Below are 27,764 nucleotides of genomic sequence, written 5' to 3' on the forward strand. Positions count from 1 at the left end.
CATGGTACAAAATGCACTTGCCTTCCAGCGTTGTCACATTGTTTTCCGGATTTACCATCAAAAGTTTCCGGGAAGTAGGAGAGCCAGGAATCATTCTGAGAAGCCTGGGAGAGAGTCGTGGGTTTCTGTGGTGCAGCACAGTGGAGAGAGTGAGGGATTTCAGGCACTTGACTTCTCTACCCCAGCGGTTGTTCAGGCAGCTTAGGGTTTTGATACTCTGCGAAGACTGAATCACTTTCTTTTTTTCAAAACCTGTATCTCTATTCACTCACTATAGTGTGTGGTCAGGTATTATATTTGTAGAACCCTGTATTGTGTGGGACCTTGAAAAGTTTTGATGAAGCCACAAAGTGATATTGTGTTTGCACAGACAGTCAGACACTTTAATTAAGGGGATCAGTGGTGGATATAGGAGTGAAAATTGCCTCTCCGGGTGTTCTTTCATGTCCTGATGGGCTGATTAAAAGACTGCTACCTGGGCACGAACCTGGCTTCACTCACCACACAGGTGCATTGCTGATTGGTTATGAGTGCCATGCCCTGAGCTTTAAAGGAAGCTGAAGCTCAAATCCTCCATTATATACAAATTAAGATACAATACTGGCTTTGATCTGATTCTACCCCTTTCTGCCCAAGAATGGAAAACAAGAATGGAAAGAATGAAAAACAACATTGTGGCAGTCACTCTGCCTTGATTGAAGGCCTGCTGCCAGCCAGTGTATCAGTTGTAAAGCCAGTTGGGCCAGTGTTATTTGGTGAACTCCATTAGACAGATAGTCAGTTAGTCCTCCTGGCACCAATACAATCCACTTTCATTCACAGTCAAAAGGAACTCGATAGGAGATCAAGAGCAATTTCCCTGTTGACCCCTTTCATTTTAGCAATTGCATTTTGACACATACATTTTCATTTTTGAAGATTATTGATAATGAATGTTTTCTGAAGCATCAATGTATGTCTTATTCAGGGTTTATAAAGGCTTCATTAAGACAAACGTTGTAGTTTGTTTGAAGTGGAACCAGGAAGAATAGTTTATCACATGCACTGACTATGGACAGTCAGAATTAGATTTAGTTTCAACCCTTTTGGCAACTGCAGATTGGGCGCAGGGCTATGGTGGCCTGTTTGAATTACCATGTATTGTTCATTGTTTACAATTTTAGGCTAAGCTGTCCGGGGATTTGCTCATAAAATGAACACTGCTCTGCTGCCAATACAATTGTGCCTAAAAATTGATTCTATTGTTCTAGTTCTATTTTTATTGCTTTGTGTAAGTTGATTTGACCTTCTCTGTTAGATATTCTGGTAACTAAACCACAGTATTCAGTATTCGCACAATGTCTTTTCAAACTTGAACAGACCTTCACTCGTTTCACCCCTTCTGCAATAAGAAAACTGCAGAAAAGTCAAAGAGGGCAGGACAGGACAGAGCACACCCTGTGGTTGTGGCTAATAGAACACTCAAATAAAACTCCCCTAAATGAGGATGTGCAACAGTACTGTATAATTATTATTAGTCAGGGTCAGTTGAAACCCAAGTATGCCTTACGGTTGATCAAGGAGCAAAATTGGTACACTCAGTAAAATAGTCCATCACGAGGGAGACAAATACAAGCAATGGTATCTCACGCAGACTTTCAAAAGCCTGTGCGAAAGCTATCCCTGCTAGCACATTTGGTTCCTTGGAAGTTGTGGGAACGGAGCCATACAGTATGTTTCCTGACTGGTAACGTTTTTAAAATGTTCTGAGAACAGAAGTCAACAAAATCAAATCAAATTTTATTTGTCATGTGCGCCAAATACAACAGGTGTAGACCTTACAGAGAAATGCTTACTTAAGGCTCTAACCAACAGTGCAATTTTTAAGTAAAAAATAGGTATTAGGTTAACAAAAGATAAGTAAAGAAATAAAAAAAGAACAGTAAAAAGACAGTGAAAAAAAATGCATTTTGCCTGTTCTGGGAACCTTTCTTTTTAGGTTGCAGGGAGGTTCTGAGAATGTTTTACTCTTGTCCCTTGAAAGTTTTTTGGGGAGGTTTTATTAACGCTCTTAGAACATAAATTATAGGTTATTTGGACATTTTTTTTATTTTTTTTATTGTGACCAGGCATCAGTGAGATTCAAAACTATAATCTTCTATTCTCTATACATGTACATGGAATTAGTCCACTGCGCCACCAGGATGGAGCTAGCACGCCATGTTTTTTTTACGCATACAAAGCTCTTCATTTTAGTCTATTCAAACAGACCCCATTTAAAAGGAAGCAAGCACTCATTAAGACCAGTACATCTGAACACACTTATCAAGATAGAGGATAGAGAGAGTTTTGTTGATGCTGAGAACGGAAGGTACATTTTTTTAAACAACATTCTTTGAATGTTCTCGTGGTTTTTATGTTGTTGTTTTCTTAACGTTCTTGGAAGAATTTGAAAACTTTACTTTCCATAGAACTATGAGGAAACCTGTTGGAAACATTATGCTGAAGTACTGAAATTCCCAAAGAAGAACATTGTTTCTTAATGTTCTTGGAACAATTTCATGTCATGACTTTAAAATGAACCATGAGGAAATGTTAATGTGAAGTATTGAAATTCCCACATAAGAACGTTGTTTCTTAACGTTATTGGAACAATTTGAGTACATTACTTATAGAACCATGAGGAAACCTGAAGGAAACATTATGCTGAAGTACTGACATTTCTATAGTAGAACATTGGTTTTTAACATTCTCTGAACTATTTCAGAACATTCACGGTTTTACATTCCTTAAACATTACCAAAATTGAAATGAAATGTAACCATGTTGTCAATGGTGTGCGTACTGGGAGCGGAGTCAGGTGCAGGAGAGCAGAGAGTTGTGAACAGGTGCACACTTTATTGAGGCAGGATAAACCAAGACAGACGCCACTGCGTCGAAACCTCCAGCCAATTGGCAAAAGTGCAAAAAGCACAAACAGTCACAATAATTATGTTCAAATAAATAAACATACCTCGTGATAAACACGGAACAAACGAACACCAGTCTAGCGCGTCGAAATTGACGCAACAATTTAACACAAAGACATGAGGGGGAACAGAGGAATAAATACATGTCGTGTGATTGGGGAATGAAAACCAGGTGTGCAGGGAACAAGACAAAACAAATGGATAAATGAAAAATGGAGCGGTGATGGCTAGAAAGCCAGTGATGTCGACCGCCAAACGCCGCCCGAACAAGGAGAGGAGCCGACTTCGGCGGAAGTCGTGACACGTTTGAACTTTTAGGAAACGTTCTGTTAAAGAAATGAAATACCAAGAAAAACATTTGTTTTTTTGTCAAGTTACTTAAATGTGTTGAGAATGTTGAGAAAGCCAAGCGTCTATCTTGCACCATTACCAGAAAGTTGTGGAAAGGTTGTATGCAAAATAACCATAAGACAACCACAATCTCACCAAACTTTAAGAAACATATGCATATTTAAGAAACACATAACTTTCTCAGCTCGGTAGCTACCTTTAAAAAAAAATTCTCAGCATGTAGTGTGAGACAGTTCTTTTTGTGATAGCTTTACCCATGGTTGTCATATAAGGCTCCATTTTCCCATAGTGTGCAGTCAATTTCGCTGGAGTGAACCAGAGCGAATCACATGAAGTCAGAGGTGACAACATATGTCTCTGCTGGACAAACCACCTTTAGGTTATGAGTTGAAGTCCCCCATGCCTACTCCTCTGTTCTGCTCTGTTGAATAACTGACTGAGGGCAGAAGGCTGGCTTCCTGTGTTTTCCTTCCTCTCCACTCCATTCTACACAGAAGCACTCACTCTGGGCTATGTGTAACTCAGATGTTTGTTGGGGTAGTGTGTGCGTGTGTGTGTGTGTGTGTGTGTGTTGAGGGGGGTGGGGGGGTTGTGCGTTCGTGCCAGAGTTTGGAACCAAAATTATTTCTGTTCTGTTCCACTGTTCCAACCAGCAAAATAAAGTTCTGAACCGGTTCTAACAAAAAAAAGCACAGGTTTATATCATTCCTTTCTGTTCCTTTTTTAACTTGAGAAATCAACCGTTTTTTACATTTAGCTCATTAAATGACTTCGCCAATCAGTGCGGACAGAGCAGGCAAGCTAGTTGTTTAAATGCTTGATGGACAGATGAGTGTAGCCTATGGCGCAAGATGTGTCTGAAGTTTTGTGGGTGGGAAGAGAGCGAGAGAAGGTTGAGGAGGAGGCTTAAAGCACTGGACATCTTGTTATGACATGCATTCTTTGAATTAGAACCACAGAATTATACCTAGGAGGAGAGGCTTCCATAGAGGAACTTTGAATGTCCTTTGAGCTAGCTAGCTAACAAGCTTGTGTGCAGAGTGGCACCAGAATTAAAAACAAGTCTTAACTTTTTGTAGTTAATGAATCCAACGTGAAACGTGATAACTAGGCCTATAGTATCCTTAACTAGCTTCAAAAAAGTTGATCCATTCTTCTCTAGCTAGTTTAAAATATATTTCCTGAATCATGCTTGTAACGACAGTACAGTACTTCAGAGGGGGAGGGGCAGGTAGCCTGAACACACACAAACACTGGCAAAGATTTTCAGCTTGCAGGAAGACACTGGAATACATTTCTGGGTGACAGAGTGAGGGCTTTGCATAAGCGCTTTGTTGCGTTTTTATGTAGTACTAGAAAAAATGCCTGAAAAAAAATGCCTGGAATGTTCCTATGCTTTTAAAATAACAGTTCTATTCCAGAACAGTATGGATCACTTTCGTTCCCGTTTCTGTTCCTTGGATCACGTTCTGTTCCCTGAACCTATTCTAACCCCTGGTTTGTGTTCGCATGTGTGCATGATATATGCCTTGAGATCTACTTGCTAGAGGTGCAGTTTGTGAGTGACAGAAGTATCTATTCTCCTTGTGGATTAGCATTCATTAGCTCAGACATTCTTTCTAATTATGGTTTAAGAGTGATTCACAGATCTGTTTCTGATTTAGCAAAAATTCCCCCTGGGATGGGTTCTTTTCTCAGGCTTTTGAAATTAAGAGTGGAGATTTAACTCCACCCAAATCCCATTTAACTCCACCCAAATTGAGATTAGCAGATTTTATTTTTTATTTTTTATCAGAAGCCAGCTGATAAGTATTGCACATTTAAACTGCCAACTGCACTTTAAAAGTATACATTTTTAAAAACACACGCACACACGCAACCACACTCACTCCTACCCACTTTGCTTAGGAGAAGGATTGAGTTGTATAGAATACTACATGGGCATAATGAGTCAATGACCCCTGGATATGTCTCCATACCAACCTGCCCATGACCCCTGGATATATTTCCATGCCAACCTCCCCATGACCCCTAGATATACAGTATCTCCTTGCCAACCCAGATTTACCTCTCTCTCTCTCTCTAGGGACTAGGGACATATAGGTACTACAATGACTTGGGATATAGGGACAACAAAGACTACAAAGTCCCCACCATTCTGTCACCCTTAATTTTCTTTGTTTTTACCAACCATGCACTTATTCAAATGGATTATACAATTGGCATTACTTAGCACAGAAGTGTTATGCTTGGTAAGATATTCCTCATGTGTGAAAGATACCTGCTGTGCATCATCTTCACACCACATGGCAGTGTCTGAATTAGTTGAGTGAATTAAATTAATTCATGTTGTACTGTATTGGCCAGCTGCAGTGATGATGTGTGGTCATTATGCGGCATTAGAGTGCATTACTGTAGAACCACGGCTAAAATGTTGCCAAACATGCTAATTATGTGAATGTCAGTCAAGAAGTGTTACGCTCATCGATGGAAGGATTGGACCAAGGTGCAGCGTGGTAGGCGTACATCTTAAAATGTATTAAATGAACACCGAAACAAAACAAATAAACAAAAACATAACGTTCAGTAGGGCATACAGCACAGTACCAAAAACAAGATCCCACAAACTAAGGTGGGGAAAAAGCCTGCCTAAGTATGATCCCCAATCAGAGACAATGATAGACAGCTGCCTCTGATTGAGAACCATACCCGGCCAACAAAGAAATAGAAAACATAGATTTCCCACCCTAGTCACACCCTGACCTAACCAAATAGAGAATAAAAAGGGATCTCTAAGGTCAGGGCATGACAAGAAGTACTTTCATGAACGTGTGATTGCATTATCAAGGCTGACACAGTTTTAGTAAAGATTGATTGATCTAAAATTCTGCCAGCTTATTACTATTGAAGACTGCATACAGTGGAACTACATTTCTTAGGAAAGTACCATGGAAAAGCAAACTATTTTTTTCAGACAGTTCCACTACTATCCACCGCAGAATAGTAATTTAACACTTGGGAAAGATTCCATGTCTTGCTCATCCTGTTTTTAAGCTGAAGGTTATGCCAGAACATGCTACTGACACAGAGCACCATGTTGTTGTGATAATGAATCACAGTTAAGAGACAGCATATAAGTAGAGCTCCCTGAGAGGATAAATAATATTTCAAGTGCAGCTCCTTGTGACACACTCTGAATTCTGAATTCTCCTTTCATCAACAAGGACACAAGCAAAGCAAACAAGTAAGCAGATGAGGTTACATAAAACCCAATTAATGTTCTCAAGTAGTTGAGGCTATTTTGAGTGTACTGGCTCTACGGCAGACCAGGCAGACCAGGTGTGTGCTTTTTATTTTATATTCTTGCTTCTTCCTGTCTTCACGGATTATTGCATTCCAATTTCAACATATTACGAAATGTAGGTCACAAATCAATTTAGTTCATTTGTAGGAAACCTCAGAGGAGGGATGGGGGGGGGGGGGTCTTAGATCAGCAGGCCACCGCCTCTTCTCCTCTTCTCTGTCTGGGTGTGTGGGCATTGAAATACCTTTTTCCACGACGAAGAGCGTCTAGCGCCTATGGCGCTAGAGGCTCTTCAGATGCGACCGACCACAGAACGAATGGGCGGTTTGAGTTTATGAAATACAGCCTACATGGGTTTCATTTAGCCGTCCTTGCAACAGGTGGGAAACGTATTTTCCCCAACATTTTTATTCCGCCAACAATTTGGCTCGCGGGTGATTTTATTTGCCCCCCCCCCTCCCCCCAAGTTAAAAATAAATAAATACAATTTAATTGTTGGACAGCAAATCAGCTCGAAGTGATTTTAATTTTTGGAAATCTGTTCCGAAGTATTCCCACGCATAGTAGAGATGCAAGTAATTTCCAAAATAAAGGAATCACCGACATAAAGTGTCTTAATAGAACTTTGGGCCACCACAAGCCAGAACAGCTTCAATGCACCTTGGCAAGTGTCTGGAACTCTAGTAAAGGGATACGTCACCATTCTTCCATGGGAAATTACATCATTTTTAGTCAATTATTATATATGTTTGGGCTTCTTGCGTACAATTTGCCGTCTACAAATTATGTGTAATTATCTTCCGGCCCCCTGAACATTCGCACAAGAACAAATTGGCCTGCGACTGAATCTAGTTGATGATTCCTGGCCTATAGGGATATTTATGTATCTACTGCATATGTTTCCCTAGGTATGTACATTTTTATTTAACCTTTATTCAACTATGCAACTAAACAAATTCTAATTTACAATGACAGCCTACTCCAGCCAAACCCTAACGACGCTGAGCCAATTGTGCGTTGCCCTATGGGATTCCCAACCACAGCCGGTTCTGATACAGCCTGGAATCGAACCAGGGTCTGTAGTGACGCCTCTAGCACTGAGATGCAGTGCCGTAGACCACTGCATCACTCGTGAGGGCCAGGGTACCCAGAAGGGAATGGGTGCAATACATGTGAATATTTTCTTTACAGCCTACATGACAAGCTAGTGCAATATGCATGCATAATTGACATGAATGTTTGTACTTCAGGATCAATGGAACGTCCTGAAAGTTTTAACTCCGCAGGTTGTTCGTTATACTGTACGTCAGGGAACCCTATAGGGAAGTAATGTATATAAATAACATGAACAATTCATGCCACAAATGTAAAATATGTGCATAAAACCAACATGTAAAATGAATGTAATATTTTACGATGCTGAGACTGGGAGTATGTCTGATAGTCAATGAATTTGATACATTGTTTTATTCAGTGAACAGCATAGAAATGCACTATTGGGAACTTGGGGATATTTTCAGCCTTTTTGTGTGGGAGGTAGGCTGACTAATGCTAGACACTAGACATAGTGTCTGCCTATGTTTCCCTCGTCTCAAGTCGACAGTGAAGTTCACATCAGTACTAAACTTATGTCATCTGTCTTTTAGATAACAATGTGTTTTACACCAGTTCCAGAAACAGACTGACTAGACTTGTTTTCTCTTTATTTATTTATCTTTTCCTTTTCAGGTGCTGACCATCTGGGCTGTTGTGATCTCCGGGACAACGGCTGACCTGACCTGTGATACACTGCTCCTGCTGTCCACCAATCTTACTGGTGAGGCCCTCCTCCAATCATCTAAGGACAGTTTTCTATGTGGGCGGGGAATATGGTGGAGAAACATATTTGATGGTCTATCATGTTAAATAGGGAGTTGCATCATTCTGAGTTTTTAGAATCACTGAATAGGCACTGGTGGAATACTGTACACAGGCAACAACAGTCATTATTGGACCGTCCACAGTATCAGTGGCCAACAGCAATGCAATTGAGCAAGAATGTGTTCCCAATAGAAGTCCATATGCACTTTGTAGTCCCAATCACCTATAATAACACAAAGCTTTCAAAATGTTTTAATTTTTTTAATGGGGAGGGGGGGGGGGCTGAACGCAATGATTCCTCATGTGTTTTTCTGCTCCTCATTAAGAAAAATAAGATTTGGATCTTGGAGGTATGGTTCGATGTGGGTGTGTTACGTTCACTATATCGTACCCTGGCAGTTATTGTTGTTTGTCCCTATTGAGTCATGGTAGCAACCATTTTCCTTCAAAATAGTCTGAATTAATTAAGATAAATCAAGAAGTCTCTAATTAACTTAAACGTTTTTGCCGAGGAGGTCTTGGTCGTTCAATTTGACATCTAGCTAAGGTGTCTGGTGCAGTATTTCTCAAGTAAATCTTTTTTGCATGAAAACTAGAAGTGCACTGCAGTATCGAGTCAGATGCTACTACACTCAATACTGATTTTCTGCTGCTCATTAGACTGCCTATTGCCAGAGTACAGTACGTGTCTGTCTGGCAGTGTTTCATAGGGAATCATGTGACAAAGTAGATTGCGGTGGGACACAAGATGCTCGCAAATGTGTTTTGAATTTTTTTAATATTGAATATTGGCAGTTTGGATGCATGTGTGCATTGTCTCCATTTGTAATTTTGCCAAAAAAAGTGGCAGACTCGAGCAAGTTGCAACTCAATAAGCTTAGGGGCCAAGTGTTCTTTCAACATAACATTGGCGACGTGTTGTCTTATGTAAACAAGTCAGAGTGTCTAGTTTGAGAAACAGACGCCTCACAAGTCCTCAACTGACAGCTTCATTAACCTGTTGGGGTGTAGGGGGCAGTATTTTCACAACCGGATGAAAAAACATACCCAAATTAAACGGGTTACTACTCTTGCCCAGAAACTAGAATAGGCATATTATTAGTAGATTTGGATAGAAAACACTCTGAAGTTTCTAAAACTGTTTGAATGGTGTCTGTGAGTATAACAGAACTCATATGGCAGGCAAAAACCTGAGAAACGTCCAAGCAGGAACTGGAAAGTCAGAGAATTGTAGTTCTTCTTTTGATTCTCTATCGAAACTACAGTTTCTGTGGGGTCACGCTGCACTTCCTAAGGCTTCCATTGGCTGTCAACGGCCTTCAGAAAGTTCTTTCAGCATTCTCCTGTCACTGGGCAGATAATAGGAGCTCAGTCAATCAGTGGACTGCCTGTGGACAAAGGGATTGGATATGCGCGGTCGTTCCTTCTTTTTCTTCTTGAATGAATATGCTATTGTCCGGTTGGAATATTATCGCAATTTTGCGTAAAAAATACCATAAAGATTGATTTTAAACAGCGTTTGACATGCTTCTAAGTACGGTAATGGAACATTTTGAATTTTCGTTTCTGGTACCGCGATCGCGCGTTATGCCTTTGGATAAGTGATCTGTACGCATGAACAAAACGGAGGTATTTGGACATAAATATGGATTATTTGGAATAAAAACAACATTTCTTGTGGAAGTAGCAGTCCTGGGAGTGCATTCTGATGAAGATCAGCAAAGGTAAGAGAATATTTCTAATACTAATTCTGAGTTTAGGTGACCCCGAATTTGGCGGGTGTCTGTATAGCTTGCTGTGATGGCGAGCTATGTACTCAGAATATTGAAAAATGTGGTTTCTCCGTAAAGCTATTTTAAAATCTGACACAGCGGTTGCATCCAGGAGTAGTCTATCTATAATTCTTTAAATAATTGTTATATATTTTGTCAACGTTTATGATGAGTATTTTTGTAAATTGATGTGCACATTCACCGGGCGTTTTGTTGGGAATACATTTTCTGAACATCACGCGCCAATGTAAAATGCAGTTTTTGGATATAAATATGAACTTTATCGAACAAAACATACATGTACTGTGTAACATTGTCACAAAATCCTTCGTTGTGTTGCAGGGAAGACCAAAATGCAGCGGAGTTGTGGATACTCATATTTTAATTAACAAAAAAAGAGTAAAGCATCCACTTGACAAAACAATAAATGATACCCACAACACTAAACAGTTTTGCAGGCTCACCAACGCAGTGCAAAAACAACTACCCACAAACCCAAGTGACAAACATACTCCTACATATATGACTCCCAATCAGGAACAACGATCCCCAGCTGTTCCTGATCAGGAGTCACAAGACCAACACTGAACAATCACACACACACACACAAGACCACTAAGTCCCATCACCATGACCACAAAACTACTACAACAGCTCCATCTGCTGGTCAGGACGTGACAAACATAATGTCCTAGGAGTGTCATCTGATGAAGATCGTCAAAGGTTAGTGTTTCATTTAGCTGTGTTTTGGGTTTTATTGACACATGTCCTTGCTTGAAAATGGCTGTGTGATTATTTTTGTCTGTATACTCTCCTAACATAATCTAATGTTTTGTTTTCGCTGTAAAGCCTTTTTGAAATCGGACAATGTGGTTACATCAAGAAGAAGTGTATCTTTAAAATGGTGTAAAATAGTTGTATGTTTGAGAAAGTTGAATTATGACATTTTGTTGTTTTGAATTTGCTGCCCTGATATTTCACTGGCTGTGTCCCGCAGGTGGGACGCTAGCGTCCCACGTAGCCCATAGAAGTTAAATAGTACCCGCAAAACACCAGTCTCAACGTCAATAGTGAAGAGGCGACTCCGGGATGCTGGCCTTCGAGGCAGAGTTCCTCTGTCCAGTGTCTGTGTTCTTTTGCCCATTGTAATCTTTTATTTTCATTGGCCAGTCTGAGATATGGCTTGTTCTTTGAAACTCTGCCGAGAAGGCCAGCCTACCGGAGTCGCCTCTTCACTGTTGACGTTGAGACTGGTGTTTTGCTTGACTACATGACAAAGGCGTGGGCAGGAGATTTCCATAGGCTGTGGGATCTTATTGCATGAGCAGTTTATCAAGACTGTCTGATCATATGCGATGGTGATGGGACTTAGAGTTGCACCTCAGTTACCCCCAGTATCGATCTATGAGTAGTCTGTGATGATTGCAGTCTCTTTTACATAAGGATTAGCCTTCCCACCCCCACACCTCTCACCCATCACCCTCCACTTTCACTTCAAAGGCCAATCTAAAAGATTATGTGGAGCAGTTGCTCTGTGCTGTATGTGTGAACACAATGTGTTTGAGGACATGATTTGGTGGAGCTCAGATCCGATAAGATCTATGAAGATGGATTATCTCTAAGTTATCAGAGACTGCATGTGGAAGAGTGTCAAAGGAATTTTCTATCCTAATGAATAATTAACCTGTTAGGGCTAGGGGGCAGTATTTGCACGGCTGGATAAAAAAAATGTACCCGATTTAATCTGGTTACTAATCCTACCCAGTAACTAGAATATGCATATACTTATTATATATGGATAGAAAACACTCTAAAGTTTCTAAAACTGTTTGAATGGTGTCTGTGAGTATAACAGAACTCATTTGGCAGGCAAAATCCTGAGACATTTTCTGACAGGAAGTGGATACCTGATGTGTTGTATTACTTTTAAACCTATGCCATTGAAAAACACAGGGGCTGAGGAATATTTTGGCACTTCCTATTGCTTCCACTAGATGTCACCAGCCTTTACAAAGTGTTTTGAGTCTTCTGGAGGGAGATCTGACCGAACAAGAGCCATGGAACGATGATGGCCCATTAGACACCTGGCGCGCGAGTTCATGTTGGGTACCCTCGTTCCAATACGTTATAAAAGAGTATGCATTCGTCCACCTTGAATATTATTCATGTTCTGGTTAAAAAAGGCCCTAATGATTTATGCTATACAACGTTTGACATGTTTGAACGAACGTAAATATATTTTTTCCCCTCGTTCATGACGAAAGTCCGGCTGGCTTAGATCATGTGCTAACAAGACGGAGATTTTTGGACATAAATGATGAGCTTTTTTGAACAAAACTACATTCGTTATGGACCTGTGATACCTGGAAGTGACATCTGATGAAGAGAATCAAAGGTAATGGATTATTTACATAGTATTTTCGATTTTAGATCTCCCCAACATGACGTCTAGTCTGTATCGCAACGCGTATTTTTCTGGGCGCAGTGCTCAGATTATTGCAAAGTGTGATTTCCCAGTAAGGTTATTTTTAAATCTGGCAAGTTGATTGCGTTCAAGAGATGTAAATCTATAATTCTTTAAATGACAATATAATATTTTACCAATGTTTTCTAATTTTAATTATTTAATTTGTGGTGTTGACTTGACTGCCGGTTATTGGAGGGAAACGATTTCCTCAACGTCAATGCCATAGTAAAACGCTGTTTTTGGATATAAATATGAACTTGATAGAACTAAAAATGCATGCATTGTCTAACATAATGTCCTAGGAGTGTCATCTGATGGAGATTGTAAAAGGTTAGTGCATCATTTTAGCTGGTTTTATGGTTTTGGTGACCCTGTCTTTGAATTGACAAAACATTACACACAACTCTTGTAAATGTACTGTCCTAACATACTCTAAATTTATGCTTTCGCCGTAAAACCTTTTTGAAATCGTAAAACGTGGTTAGATTAAGGAGATGTTTATCTTTCAAAGGGTGTAAAATAGTTGTATGTTTGAAAAATGTGAATTTTGACATTTATTTGGATTCAAATTTGCCGCTCTTGAAATGCACCTGCTGTTGATGGAGTGCACCACGGGGGGGACGCTAGCGTCCCACCTAGCCCATAGAGGTTAACAATCAATAAGCCTTGACTAATCCCCAGGGTTTGTAAAACACTGGGTTCATAATTAGGCAAGGACTCAGCTTTCTGCAAAAGGTCTTGTACAGTTTATTCAGAGAACGTTCTGCCCAACATACACAAAGATGTTCATTTATCCACACCCAAAAGTAGATAACCTATGCACACACATACGCACAGACAGTAGGTGAACAGTATCTCTTCCTTGACATGCTCCACTGTTCCAGCACTGCCTATTCCTTTCCCTATAGATTAGGAGAACCTTGAAGACTACTCCCGGCATCTCTAAATACACACACACATTTCTCTCCCTTTCCAGCCTCTACTAGACCTTTATGAGACTAACGTTCAGTACATTAATTATTAATTATCCATGCTCCATAACTACTAATTAATGATGGATTATTGATTAATTTACCCTTATTAGATAATTCTCTTATCATTCCACCCTTAAACAAACCAATACATGTATATACGTCCGATACTCATCAATGACTGTCCTTGGCCTATTTCCAATTATGACACTTCGTTTACCGGATTTTCATCATAATTATCATAAAAGGAACAGTCAATCTAAACGTTGAAAATGGTTTCATCCAACATTGGCTCCTCATGGTTAAAAGAAATGCAGCCATCTTCCTGGCCTGGAGGCCCGTGTTCGTCCTCCCACTGATCGGAGCCCGGAATCGGTCCATATCTCACCATCTGCTGCGTCATCGATTTCTCTAGAGTTCTGGTGATTAGACCTTTCATACTTGGGACGAGACAACATCCATACAACATCAACACACTCATACAGGTGAAAGCAGCCCATAATACAGTTCTTACAACACTTTTCCATTTCCCTAACATGAGCTGTGTTATCAGGAATGTACGTACAGCAATGAACCTAATCATTTTACCTACACCGCCCTCTTCTGCCAATAACATATCGAGAGTCAGTCTATTTTTCCCCGGTCATGAGGGAGGTGGCGGATAATTGGTCAGAGAACCTCTTTACTGCATCCCCGGTTTCATTCATGAATCTCTGTTGATTATAAAAGATGTCATTAATCCAATCCACATTTTTATTTATTGTCAAACACCAAAATAATGTAGTGTTAAAGCCTTCACATATTTGATTCATAGCTTTGTATTCATCTGGAACTTCGATGAGGATGCCAATAACATCCATCTAGACAAAGCTACTCCCATCCTGGTCAAAACTCCTCCTGTGCCTACTTTAGCCTCCTATAACTGGCCTCTGATGACTCATTTGACCTGGTTGGACCAATAACCCCAGGGCGCAAGTTCCTAACCACCCTTTGTGGTAATTTCTGTCGTATGCGTCCTTTGCTGGTACTAGCCCACCCTACATCAGTTATAGGTGCTGTGAGGTTAAGAATTTTCTATTCATCTTTTAACCCGTGGTGCACTCCATCAACAGCAGGTGCATTTCAAGAGCGGCAAATTTGAATCCAAATAAATGTCAAAATTCAAATTTTTCAAAAATACAACTATTTTACACCATTTGAAAGATAAACATCTCCTTAATCTAACCACGTTTTACGATTTCAAAAAGGTTTTACGGCGAAAGCATAAATTTAGAGTATGTTAGGACAGTACATTTACAAGAGTTGTGTGTAATGTTTTGTCAAGTCAAAGACAGGGTCACCAAAACCATAAAACCAGCTAAAATGATGCACTAACCTTTTACAATCTCCATCAGATGACACTCCTAGGACATTATGTTAGACAATGCATGCATTTTTAGTTCTATCAAGTTCATATTTATATCCAAAAACAGCGTTTTACTATGGCATTGATGTTGAGGAAATCGTTTCCCTCCAATAACCGGCAGTCAAGTCAGCGTAACAAATTAAATAATTAAAATTAGAAAACATTGGTAAAATATTATATTGTCATTTAAAGAATTATAGATTTACATCTCTTGAACGCAATCAACTTGCCAGATTTAAAAATAACCTTACTGGGAAATCACACTTTGCAATAATCTGAGCACTGCGCCCAGAAAAATACGCGTTGCGATACAGACTAGACGTCATGTTGGGGAGATCTAAAATCGAAAATACTATGTAAATAATCCATTACCTTTGATTCTCTTCATCAGATGTCACTTCCAGGTATCACAGGTCCATAACGAATGTAGTTTTGTTCAAAAAAGCTCATCATTTATGTCCAAAAATCTCCGTCTCGTTAGCACATGATGTAAGCCAGCCGGACTTCTCGTCATGAACGAGGGGAAAAAATATATTTCCGTTCGTTCAAACATGTCAAACGTTGTATAGCATAAATCATTAGGGCCTTTTTTAACCAGAACATGAATAATATTCAAGGTGGACGAATGCATACTCTTTTATAACGTATTGGAACGAGGGTACCCAACATGAACTCGCGCGCCAGGTGTCTAATGGGACATCATCGTTCCATGGCTCTTGTTCGGTCAGATCTCCCTCCAGAAGACTCAAAACACTTTGTAAAGGCTGGTGACATCTAGTGGAAGCAATAGGAAGTGCCAAAATATTCCTAAACCCCTGTGTTTTTCAATGGGATAGGTTTAAAGTCAATACAACACATCAGGTATCCACTTCCTGTCAGAAAATGTCTCAGGGTTTTGCCTGCCAAATGAGTTCTGTTATACTCACAGACACCATTCAAACAGTTTTGGAAACTTTAGAGTGTTTTCTATCCATATATAATAAGTATATGCATATTCTAGTTACTGGGTAGGATTAGTAACCAGATTAAATCGGGTACATTTTTTTTATCCAGACGTGCAAATGCTGCCCCCTAGACCCAACAGGTTAAACCTAAGTCAGTCACATTAACGATTACCTTTCAACCATTAAAATCATCTAAGTTCTCGGTGCCATTCTTGTATTTATAACACTGGTATCCATCAGGAGTTAAGGTGAACCGAGGTGGGTTGGCTGAGTACTTCAATCTGGCCAACCCCAATTCCTGTACAATTTTCTGCTTCCCCAGGAAATTGTTTAACCTCTATGGGCAAGGCGGGACGAATTCGTCCCACCTACGTAACAGCCACCTGAATTCAGTGGCGCGATTTTTGAATCTTTTGAAATACTATTACTTCAATTTCTCAAACATATGACTATTTTACAGCAATTTAAAGACAAGACTCTCCTTAATCTAACCACACTGTCCGATTTCAAAAAGGCTTTACAACGAAAGCAAAACATTAGATTATGTCAGGAGAGTGCCCAGCCAGAAATAATCAGACACCCATTTTTCAAGCTAGCATATAATGTCACAAAAACCCAAACCACAGCTAAATGCAGCACTAACCTTTTATGATCTTCATCAGATGACACACCTAGGACATTATGTTATACAATATATGCATGTCTCTTCAATCAAGTTCATATTCATATCAAAAAACAGCTTTTTACATTAGCATGTGACGTTCAGAAAAAGCATACCCCCCGCAAACTTCCGGGGAATTTACTAACAGTTTGCTAAATTACTCACGATAAACGTTCACAAAAAGCATAACAATTATTTTAAGAATTATAGATACATTACTCCTCTATGCCCTCGATATGTCCGATTTTAAAATAGCTTTTCGGATGAAGCACATTTTGCAATATTCTAAGTACATAGCCCAGCCATCACGGCTAGCTATTTAGATACCCGGCAAGTTTAGCACTCACCAATATCAGATTTACTATTATAAATGTTTGATTACCTTTTGTTGTCTTCGTCAGAATGCACTCCCAGGACTGCTACTTCAATAACAAATGTTGGTTTGGTCCAAAATAATCCATCGTTATATCCGAATAGCGGCGTTTTGTTCGTGCGTCCCAGACACTATCCAAAATGGTAAATCAGGGTTATGAGCATGGCGCAATTCGTGACAAAAAAAATCTAAATATTCCATTACCGTACTTCGAAGCATGTCAACCGCTGTTTAAAATCCATTTTTATGCCATTTTTCTCATAAAAAAAGTGATAATATTCCGACCGGGAATCTCCGTTTAGGTAAACAGAGGAAAGAAAACAAAGCTTTTGGTCGACGCGGGCACGAGCCTGAGTCTCACAGTACTGTAACCAGCCACTACCCAAACGCGCTACTTTTTTTCAGCCAGAGCCTGCAAAGCCACGATTCAGATTTTTGCCGCCTTCTGAGAGCCTATGGCAGCCGTAGGAAGTGTCACGTAACAGCAGAGATCCTTTGTAATGGATAGAGATGGCAAAGAAGGCCAAGAAATGGTCAGACAGGGTACTTCCTGTACAGAATCTTCTCAGGTTTTGACCTGCCATTTGAGTTCTGTTATACTCACAGACACCATTCAGACAGTTTTAGAAACTTTGGAGTGTTTTCTATCCAAAGCCAATAATTATATGCATATTCTAGTTACTGGGCAGGAGTAGTAACCAGATTAAATCGGGTACGTTTTTTATCCAGCCGTGTCAATACTGCCCCCTAGCCCTAACAGGTTAAGGTGAACCGAGGTGGGTTGGCTGAGTACTTCAATCTGGCCAACCCCAATTCCTGTACAATTTTCTGCTTCCCCAGGAAATTGTTTAATGTTTACCTTAATCTACGGATATTTAATCTGCCCGTGCACGGTTTCAGTGTCTCCCTGGACCGACAGAGGCAGATATTGAGATCCGGCTCGAAGGACCAGTTGTCAAAGGATATTTCTATCCTAATGAATAATTAACAATCAATAAACCTTGACTAATCCCCAGGGTTTGTAAGACACTGGGTTCATAATTAGGCAAGGACTCAGCTTTCTGCAAAAGGTTTGTACAGTTTATTCAGAGAACGTTCTGCCCAACATACACAAAGATGTTCATTTTATCCTCTCTCCGCTTACGCACACACATCCACACCCAAAAGTAGATAACCTATGCACACACATATGCACAGACAGTAGGTGAACAGTATCTCTTCCTTGACCTGCTACCACTGTTCCAGCACTTCCTGTTCCTTTCCCAATAGATTAGGACGGGGGTCGGCAACCCGCGGCTCTCAATGCGGCTCTTTAGCGCCGCCCTAGTGGCTCCTTGGAGCTTTTTCAAAAATATGAAAATGGAAAAAGATGGTGTGAATATATTTTTGGTTTTAATCTAATTTATTATGCAATGCTGTAAAAATGTGTATAATAAATATTTAATTTCAACATTTCTGTCAACGAAGATTTACCTCATAGCTTGCGACACACGTTTCTTTCAGCTCGGCGTAGTGCCAGACAGGTGGCTGTTGCAAACAATCACGGTAACCTCTCACTCTCACTCTGAGCCATTCAGTGTTGTTGTTTATGTAACAATCACATTCTGGATTGGAGAGAACGTTCTAACATCACGTGCATAAAAAAACTCACGCTGGGGTGACCGTTAGAGATATTTGGAACTCACGCATGAAAGGGTTAACGAGAGAATCACTGACATGATGTCAGCTGGTCCTTTTGTGGCAGGGCTGAAATGCAGTGGAAATGTTTTTTGGGGATTCAGTTCATTTGCATGGCAAAGTGGGACTTTGCAATTAATTGCAATTCATCTGATCACTCTTCATAACATTCTGGAGTATATTCAAATTGCCATCATACAAACTGAGGTAGCAGACTTTGTGAAAATTAATATTTGTTCTCAAAACTTTTGGCCACGACTGTACAGTTGGCTACACAGAGGGCCATGAAAAGTGAAAAGCTTTAACGTCAGAGCATCGAGGATATCATGTCAAGCATATTATCTAGACATGTCAAAGATGAAATCATCCATATCTCCCACTCACCATGATAGTGTTTAAAATGGGATTTTTTGGGGGTCATTTCTTTGTTTCCCTTTTACCCAGTATGTTAAAAGATGGTTACTGAGAAAGGATGCCAAATATATTTTCTCAACACTTCATCATACATTTTCACATGAAATTGTCAGCCACCACAGAGGATAGGTTATTTTATGTCTCTTTCAGAGGAAAAGGTCAGAAATATTGCTGGATATAGAGTTTACACAGAACAAAATGTAACAGTTTCTTTCTTCAACTGTCATTCTCATGTCATGAGGTCACCACCTTCTCCTAGAGCACTCTTGGGAAATCAACAATGCAAAAGTTCTGAGATGACACGCAACGAACGGGAACATAGTCTACCCTGCCCATCAGACAATTTTTCAGAGCTATTTATTCCTTGTCTTTTCAACTTCCACATGAAAGGTGAAAACACAACTTAGAGATGGGCATGAATGACAAATTACAATGACAATATACTACTCCAAAATACCCCAAAGACCAATGTATCAAAATCAAATAAAGCATACTTCTGCAAAGTATTGTATTTAATTAACATTCATGTATTTTCTTTTTTAAAATGCAAAAATACATTTGCAAGTAGCCAGCCGAAAAGCAACAACATTCTCAGTAACGTTACAGAAACGTCTTACTTACTATGACTGGATATGTTGTTGTTCATCTACCTAAGTTGAATGCACTCTTACTCTGGAGAAGAGTGTCTGCTAAATGACCAAAATGTAAAGGTATATGTGAAAATTAACAACTGTAAAGCACACTGGGAACTGTCATTGGCCTAGTTTAGCGGTCATTAGAGTAATACTCAGCATGCTTTGAAATTATAATTGTTTAGATATACAGTGCATTTGGAAAGTATTCAGAGCACTTTAATTTTTCCACATTTTGTTATGTTTCAGCCTTTTTCTAAAATGGATTAAAAAAAAAGTTTTTTAAATACTAATCAATCTACACACAATACCCCATAATGACAAAGGATTTAACTGAGGAGTGGCTTCCGTCTGACCATTCTATCATAAAGGCCTGATAGGTGGAGTGCTGTAGAGATGGTTGTCCTTCTGGAAGGTTATCCTATCTCCATAGAGGAACTCTGGAGCTCTGTCAGAGTGACCATCGGGTTCTTGCTCACCTCCCTGACCAAGGCCTCTCCTCCTAATGCTTAGTTTGGCCGGGTGGCCAGCTCTAGGAAGTGTCTTGGGTGTTCCAAACTTCTTCCATTTAAGAATGATGGAGGCCACTGTCTCTTGGGGATCTTCAATGCTGCGGAAATGTTTTGTCACCTTCCCCCGATCTGTGCCTCGACACAATCCTGTCTCGGAGCTCTACGTACAATTCCTTCGACCTCATGGCTTAGTTTTTACTCTGACATGCAATGTCTATGTGGGACCTTATATGTGCCTTTCCAAATCATGTCCAATCAATTGTATTTACCACAGGTGGACTCCAATCAAGTTGTAGAAACATCTCAAGGATGATCAATGGACACAGGATGCACCTGAGCTCAATTTCAAGTCTCATAGCAAAGGGTCTGAATACTTATACTTTGCAAAAAAAATAAAAAATCAGTTTTTGCTTTGTCATTAGGCGGTATTGTGGGTAGATTAACGATATAAAAAGTAATTGAATCCATTTCAGAATAAGGCTATAATGTAACAAAATGTTGAAAAAGGAAAGGGGTCTGAATACTTTCCAAATGTACTGTTCATTTAGCAGACACTCTCATCACACAGTAGTGCCATCAGACTTTTGATACCAATGTAGGGTGAAAGAGGACAACAAAAATGTGAACAGCTATATAAAACATGGTATAGAAAAGTATTTTGAAAATAGAAATGACAGCTTTCGAAATATCTTGTTCGAAAATACATTGAGTGTAGTTCAGCCCAGTGTAATACAAAATGCAAAATACTCAGAAGAAATTAAAATACATATTTCACATACAGTACATGTAACAGAAATACTGCCCATTTCTGACGAGACTAGAGCTTTGCAAATAAACTATGCAAATACAGTGGGGTTAAATTATTGACACCCTTGAAAAGATGAGCAAAAATGACTGTATAAAATAAATAATTCAAATACTGAGTTACATTGTATGTTCCAAAAATATATATTTTATACTAATGCAATTGCTCAGAGAAACAAATTTGGTTTAACAAGTAATATATCTTAAAATAATAAAAAATGTTTTCAATACCTTTCAATACCTCACCTTGCGAAGATAACTGCACTGAGCTGTTGTATGAGTTGGAGAACACATTGGGAGGGAGCTTAGACCATTCCCCAATACACAATCCTTCTCCATACAAAATCCTTCTAGATCCTTGGTATCCCTCGTCTGCACTTATGGACTTCCTTCTGCAATTCAAACCACCAGTTTTTATTGGGTTTGAAGTTCTGAGACTGAGATGGCCATTACAAAATGTTGATGCTGTGGCCAATTAACCACTTCTGTGTGGATTTTGATTTGTGCTTGGGGATATACAAAAACGTATTACTTGTTAAACAAAATCTCGTACAATTGCATTAGTATAAAATAATATAATACAATTTTTTTTGCATACAATATAGCTCAGTATTTTAATTATTTATTATTGCTGAAAGTATTCCTCTGCTACCTTAACTTTAGGTTATAGCCAGTTCAGCAGTTTATGTTGCAGAAATATAGTATATCTGTGCAAAAACGGTGGCAGGTAGCCTAGTGGTTAGAGTGTTGGGCCAGTAAACGAAAGGTTACTTGATTGAATCCCCGAGCTGACAAGGTAAACATCTGGTGTTCTGTCCCTGAACAAGGCAGTTAACCCACTGTTCCTAGGCTGTCATTGTAAATAAGAATTAGTTCTTAAGTGACTTGCCTAGTTAAATAAAGGTAAAAAAAAAAAAACAACGCTGATGAAGCTGCAGTATTGATGTTGTCTCCCTTGAATAAGCCTGCTAATTGGATGGAAGCCATTTTCAACTAATGCAATAAGCAATTTTCTTCTTCCTTTAAGGATCAAATTAGCTTGTGTGCAATTAACTATTTGTGGCAGTTGGACCAGCGAGAGATGGTTCAGTAACACTCACGTGCCTGAAATCATGGGTGCACGCACACACGCACATGCACACCACACACACACACACACACACACACACACACACACACACACACACACACACACACACACACACACACACACACACACACACACACACACACACACACACACACACACACACACACACACACACACACACACACAGTGCCCAGTTCTTTAATTAGCCATAAGTGCTTTTGAAGGGATATCGAAGGATGAGATGCACATTAGCCACTACTTGGTTGGAATTAAGCAGCTTAGTAAAAAGCAAGAATAATGCATGTCCTTTTTATCCATAGCCTTTATGAGCACCCTTTTGACCTACAAAGGGAAGATACTGTGGCAAATTATTATGAGCAGAGAAAAGAGGGGAACGTGATGATAGTGGCTTATGATTAAGGTCGTTGCAGTGCTGAGAAAGAACACTGAGGATGTCTAATAGACAAGCTATTAACGCAGAGAAAAATCATCGACTTTGTTTAACACAATCGTCTCAGCCCACTTCAATAAACTCTTCTAAGAACTGCTGTTTAGAAGTCAGCGCAATCAAGGGTGATGGCTGGCTGGCGTCAATAGACGTTGACATATCAAACTTGTGGGTGGGGGGAGGGGGTTGTGCAGTTCTGTTTCCATGGTGACTATTCAACAGAAAACTTCAATGGGGTTATGTACAGCGGCCCCCTCACATTACTTGCTGCTGTGTAAACTTAATACATCCAGTAAGATATGAACACCCCCCATAATTGTATAGCTGGCTGTTTATTCTATAGGCTTTGTCATTTCATTCACAAAATTCAGAGCATGTTTTCCAATGGATTTGATCTTGTTTCCCACCAACGCTCACCATATATCCTGCTATCTGCAGTAGAGGATGTTTACTCCCTTCCACATGTCAAGAGAGTACTCTGTCTCTCTCGCATCTCTCCCTCTCTCTCCTTTTCTGTCTCATTCTCTCTCTCTCATCTCTCTCTCCCTCTCTCTCTCTCTGGCTCCATCCATCTCTGATATCTGTGCCCGTTAAACAGAGGGTAGCTTTGGGAAAGTATGCGGATCAAACAGTGATTAACATCTCATCTCAAATTTCATGAATCAATGTCTGTCTCCCCTTAATGGGCCTCTGAAGGCCATGATTTATCAGTGCTATTACACCAACAAGTTGTTGTTGAATTGGTTGTAGTATTGAACGTCTCCCTTAAAAACTTTCCCGAAATGACTTCCATAAGTAATTCCTACATTCTAGCCTGTTTGTATTTATCCCGGATTTGCCTGGGTAGATCTCTTATCTACACAGCTTATCCTGTACTCATCACACAGTTACTAATAGCTTTCAGTGTGTGGGAGAGAGAGAGAGTGGTACTGCCTATCCTGCCTATCCATCAATCTTCACAGTAAGCCAATTATTGACAACAAAAAGCTTGATTTTACTTGAAATGGTGTGAAAAGATGATTGCAACTGTTTTAGGCTCTGTTTCTAACATCTGCAGTTTGCATGAGTCATGGTTTATTAATTGAGCAATAAACTTGTCAAATTGCATTACGCCAGTCAGCGGTGAAGTGAATCACTGGAACGTGTGTGTGGGATGACTCGCTCACATGAATGAATGCAAGGAATAATTATTGGTGCGTGAGCACAGCATTTAGGTGAGTGGTAGGGCTGGATCTGTTTTTTATAACCCGGAGAGTTGACTGAGAAGACATTCACAGCAACAACCTGGGGAATAGTTACAAGCTGGGGATAATTAGGTGGCCATGATGGTATGATGGACAGAATTTAGCCAGAACACTGGGTTTAACACCCCTACTTTTACAATAATGAATGACCACAGAGAGTCAGGACACCTGTTCAGTGTCCCATCAGAAAGACAGCACCCTACACAGGGCAATGTCCCCAATTACTGTCCTATTGTGGATATTTACTTTTAGACCAGAGGAAAGAGTGCCTCCTACTGGCCCTCCAACACCACTTCTAGCAGCATCTGGTCCCCCATCCATGACCAACCCTGCTTAGCTTCAGAGGAATGCAGGATGGTATGCTGTTGACAATTGTTATGGTAGTTGGTTTAGAGGCAACAGTACCACCAGTGCACTGAAGAGTGGCACCTTTCTCTAGTAGTTGTGTGATATTTGAGTTCTTGATAGAATTTGAGACCAGTGTGAAGGGTATACTCTGAGTGCTACAGTAGGGTGACTAGCTGGAGGACAACTCTGACTCTGACCTCTCTTCAGTTGCGTTCAGTCAGCCGCACTGACCCCGGCTGTTAGAATAGAGGGCATTGACCTCTGCTACTGTACAGAAGACCATCATGAGATGGGACTTGGTCTTGGGAGATGGGTGATCTATTAGATTGCCCATTGAATACATACAGTACTGTGAAATGATTGTTTACTGAGATGGAAAAGCAAATTCAATACTGTGTATCTCTATGGGTTTTTCGAGGTATCAGAGAGATCACAGGGATCCATTTGTACTGTATTGGCTCTGAGCCTGTATAGGTTGCAGGGCATGTTATCTCATTGGCCAGGTCCTTTGACATATTATCTACCCATACAGGGGCTCACTGAACCTGAAAGCTCCCTGAACCAAGGGCATAGGAACACTAGGGTCCTGCAGTCTCTCTGGAATGATTGTCTGAGTCCCAAATGGCACCCTATGTAGTGCACTAGTTTTGCCCATAGGGTTCTGGTCAAAGTAGTGCACTATGTAGGGAATAGGGTGCCGCCTCTCTAATTATAACTATTTATAATGGATGGACTGTCACAAGCCATGTCCACAGCCTGTTCCCTGTTAGGGGAGGATGTTCTGGTAATGTTTGGAGCATGGACACAGTCATCACGAGTGAGTACGTCCCTGGGGAATTCCTCTATTATAGAATAATTCTGAAGATGGATTGTAGGACTTGTGTTATCAATGTAGTATCACACGTGCTGTGTGTGCTGTCTGTGTGACCTACCCTCCAACGAGCAGACTGCATGTCCTCATAGTCCTCACAGTGCTCACAGTGTGTGGACATGCGGTCCATTGGTTAGAGGGTGTGTGTGTGTGTGTGTGTGTGTGTGTGTGTGTGTGTGTGTGTGTGTGTGTGTGTGTGTGTGTGTGTGTGTGTGTGTGTGTGTGTGTGTGTGTGTGTGTGTGTGTGTGTGTGTGCGTGTGTGTATGCGTGCTAAGTGCTTGGATGTGTGTCTGTGTGTGTCTTTCTCTGAACATAACAACCGTTTATGTTGAAATCATGTTCTTGGGCCAACTTGTTTTATGTCAGTGGATGGCAGCCACAGTGGCAGTTAGGGGGAACAGACTGAAGGCCTAAGAGACAGGCCTTTAGGAGCTGTGAAAATGCATCGTAAATATCAACCATCATATCAACATTACACAGCCTACTAGCAAGGCCAAGTCTCACATATTGAACATGAACATGGACTCCCACCAAAATGGGATATGAATCCACCAAAGATACAGGATGAATCATGGAAACAGTTAGCAGTGTTTTGAGGATGAAATGGGTTGTGTGTTTGAGCCACTACAGTGTGCTGTGTGACCTCTATATTCCGGCTCAGGACTTGAGGATGATCTAAGATTAAATGAAAGAACGGTCTGTCCATTCATGTGAAACTGCCTCTGACTTCATCACATTATTAAAAAACAGCCCAAACTGCCTGTACTTTAGGAATATTTTAATATATATTCATGTTTTATTGACATAGATAGCGTACTCTATCCAACTGTCCTTTGATCTAAGTTCAATGAGGGGAAAAGAGAAGGTAGACGGGAATGGAATTATGTTTGGAAGGAACTATTTGACAGTCATGAGTGCTAGGTTTCCTTCATGATGAGATGCGGTGCGGCCCTGGCTCAAACGAAACATGCTCCATGGGTGCCATGTACCCTGCACTTTTTGAATAATGCAACTGTACATCAAAGCATACGCCGGAGAGAAAAAGGGAATATTTCCATGTAAACTCAGCAAAAAAAGAAACGTCCTCTCACTGTCAACTGCGTTTATTTTCAGCAAACTTAACATGTGTCACGTCCTGACCAGTATAGGGGTTATTTGTTATTGTAGTTTGGTCAGGACGTGGCAGGGGGTGTTTGATTTATGTGGTTCAGGGTGTGTTTTGTGTATGTGTTTAGGTAGAGGGGTATTTGATTTATTAGTCTGGGGTTTGTTAGATTGTTCTATGTTCTATCTAGTCTTGTGTATTTCTATGTTTAGTTAATTGGGGTTGGACCTTCAATTGGAGGCAGCTGGTTATTGTTGCCTCTGATTGAGGTTCCTATAATTAGGAGTTTGTTTTCATGTTTTTTTTGTGGGAGATTGTTCTTGTTTAGCTGTTTTGCGTGACAAGACTGTCAAGTTTGTTTTGTTTTGTATACGTTATATGTGTTTTTCCTTCTTCACCTAATAAAAAGAAGATGAGTGTACATTTTCCCGCTGCGTCTTGGTCTCTACCCTACGACACCCGTGACAACATGTGTAAATATTGTATGAACATAACAAGATTCAACAACTGAGACATAAACTGAACAAGTTCCACAGACATGTGACTAACAGAAATTGAATAATGTGTCCCTGAACAAAGAGGGGATCAAAATAAAAAGTAACAGTCAGTATCTGGTGTGGCCACCAGCTGCATTAAGTACTGCACCAGATTTACCAGTTCTTGCTTTGAGATGTTACCTTACTCTTCCACCAAGGCACCTGCAAGTTCCCGGACATTTCTGGGGGGAATGGCCCTAGCCCTCACCCTCCGATCCAACAAGTCCCAGACGTGCTCAATGGGTTTGAGATCCGGGCTCTTAGCTGGACATGGCAGAACACTGACATTCCTGTCTTGCAGGAAATCACGCACAGAACGAGCAGTATGGCTGGTGGCATTGTCATGCTGGAGGGTCATGTCAGGATGAGCCTGCAGGAAGGTTACCACATGAGGGAGGAGGATGTCTTCCCTGTAACGACCAGCATTGATATTGCCTGCAATGACAATAAGCTCAGCCCGATGATGCTGTGCCACACCACCCCAGACCATGATGGACCCTCCACCTCCAAATCTATCCCGCTTCAGAGTACAGGCCTCGGTGTAATGCTCATTCCTTCGACGATAAACGCAAATCCGACCATCACCCCTGGTGAGACAAAACCACAACTCATCAGTGAAGAGCACATTTGCCAGTCCTGTCTGGTCCAGCGATGGTGGGTTTGTGCCCATAGGTGACGTTGTTGCCGGGGATGTCTGGTGAGGACCTGAATTACAACAGGCCTACAAGCTCTCAGTCCAGCCTCTCTCAGCCTATTGTGGACAGTCTGAGCACTGATGGAGGGATTGTGCGTTCCTGGTGTAACTCGGGCAGTTGTTGTTGCCATCCTGTACCTGTCCCGCAGGTGTGATGTTCAGATGTACCGATCCTGTGCCGGTGTTGCTACACGTGGTCTGCCACTGCGAGGACGATCCGCTGTCCATCCTGTCTCCCTGTAGCGCTGTTTTAGGCATCTCACAGTACGGACATTGCAATTTATTGCCCTGGCCACATCTGCAGTCCTCATGCCTCCTTGCAGCATGCCTAA

The 27,764-nt window shown here is 40.6% G+C and overlaps 1 protein-coding gene across 1 annotated transcript in view; it reads left to right on the forward strand.

Moving 5' to 3' along the window:
- Window positions 1-27,764, forward strand: part of LOC106600876 (corticotropin-releasing factor receptor 1) — a 182,928-nt gene that overhangs the window by 38,247 nt on the left and 116,917 nt on the right. The window contains exon 2 of the mRNA XM_014192620.2: window positions 8,332-8,419. Within this exon, the coding sequence (XP_014048095.1) occupies window positions 8,332-8,419 (88 nt within the window). The remainder of the gene's footprint in view (window positions 1-8,331; window positions 8,420-27,764) is intronic.

The sequence above is a fragment of the Salmo salar genome, chromosome ssa03, assembly GCF_905237065.1.
Source record: "Salmo salar chromosome ssa03, Ssal_v3.1, whole genome shotgun sequence".
NCBI classification, from domain to species: domain Eukaryota; kingdom Metazoa; phylum Chordata; class Actinopteri; order Salmoniformes; family Salmonidae; genus Salmo; species Salmo salar.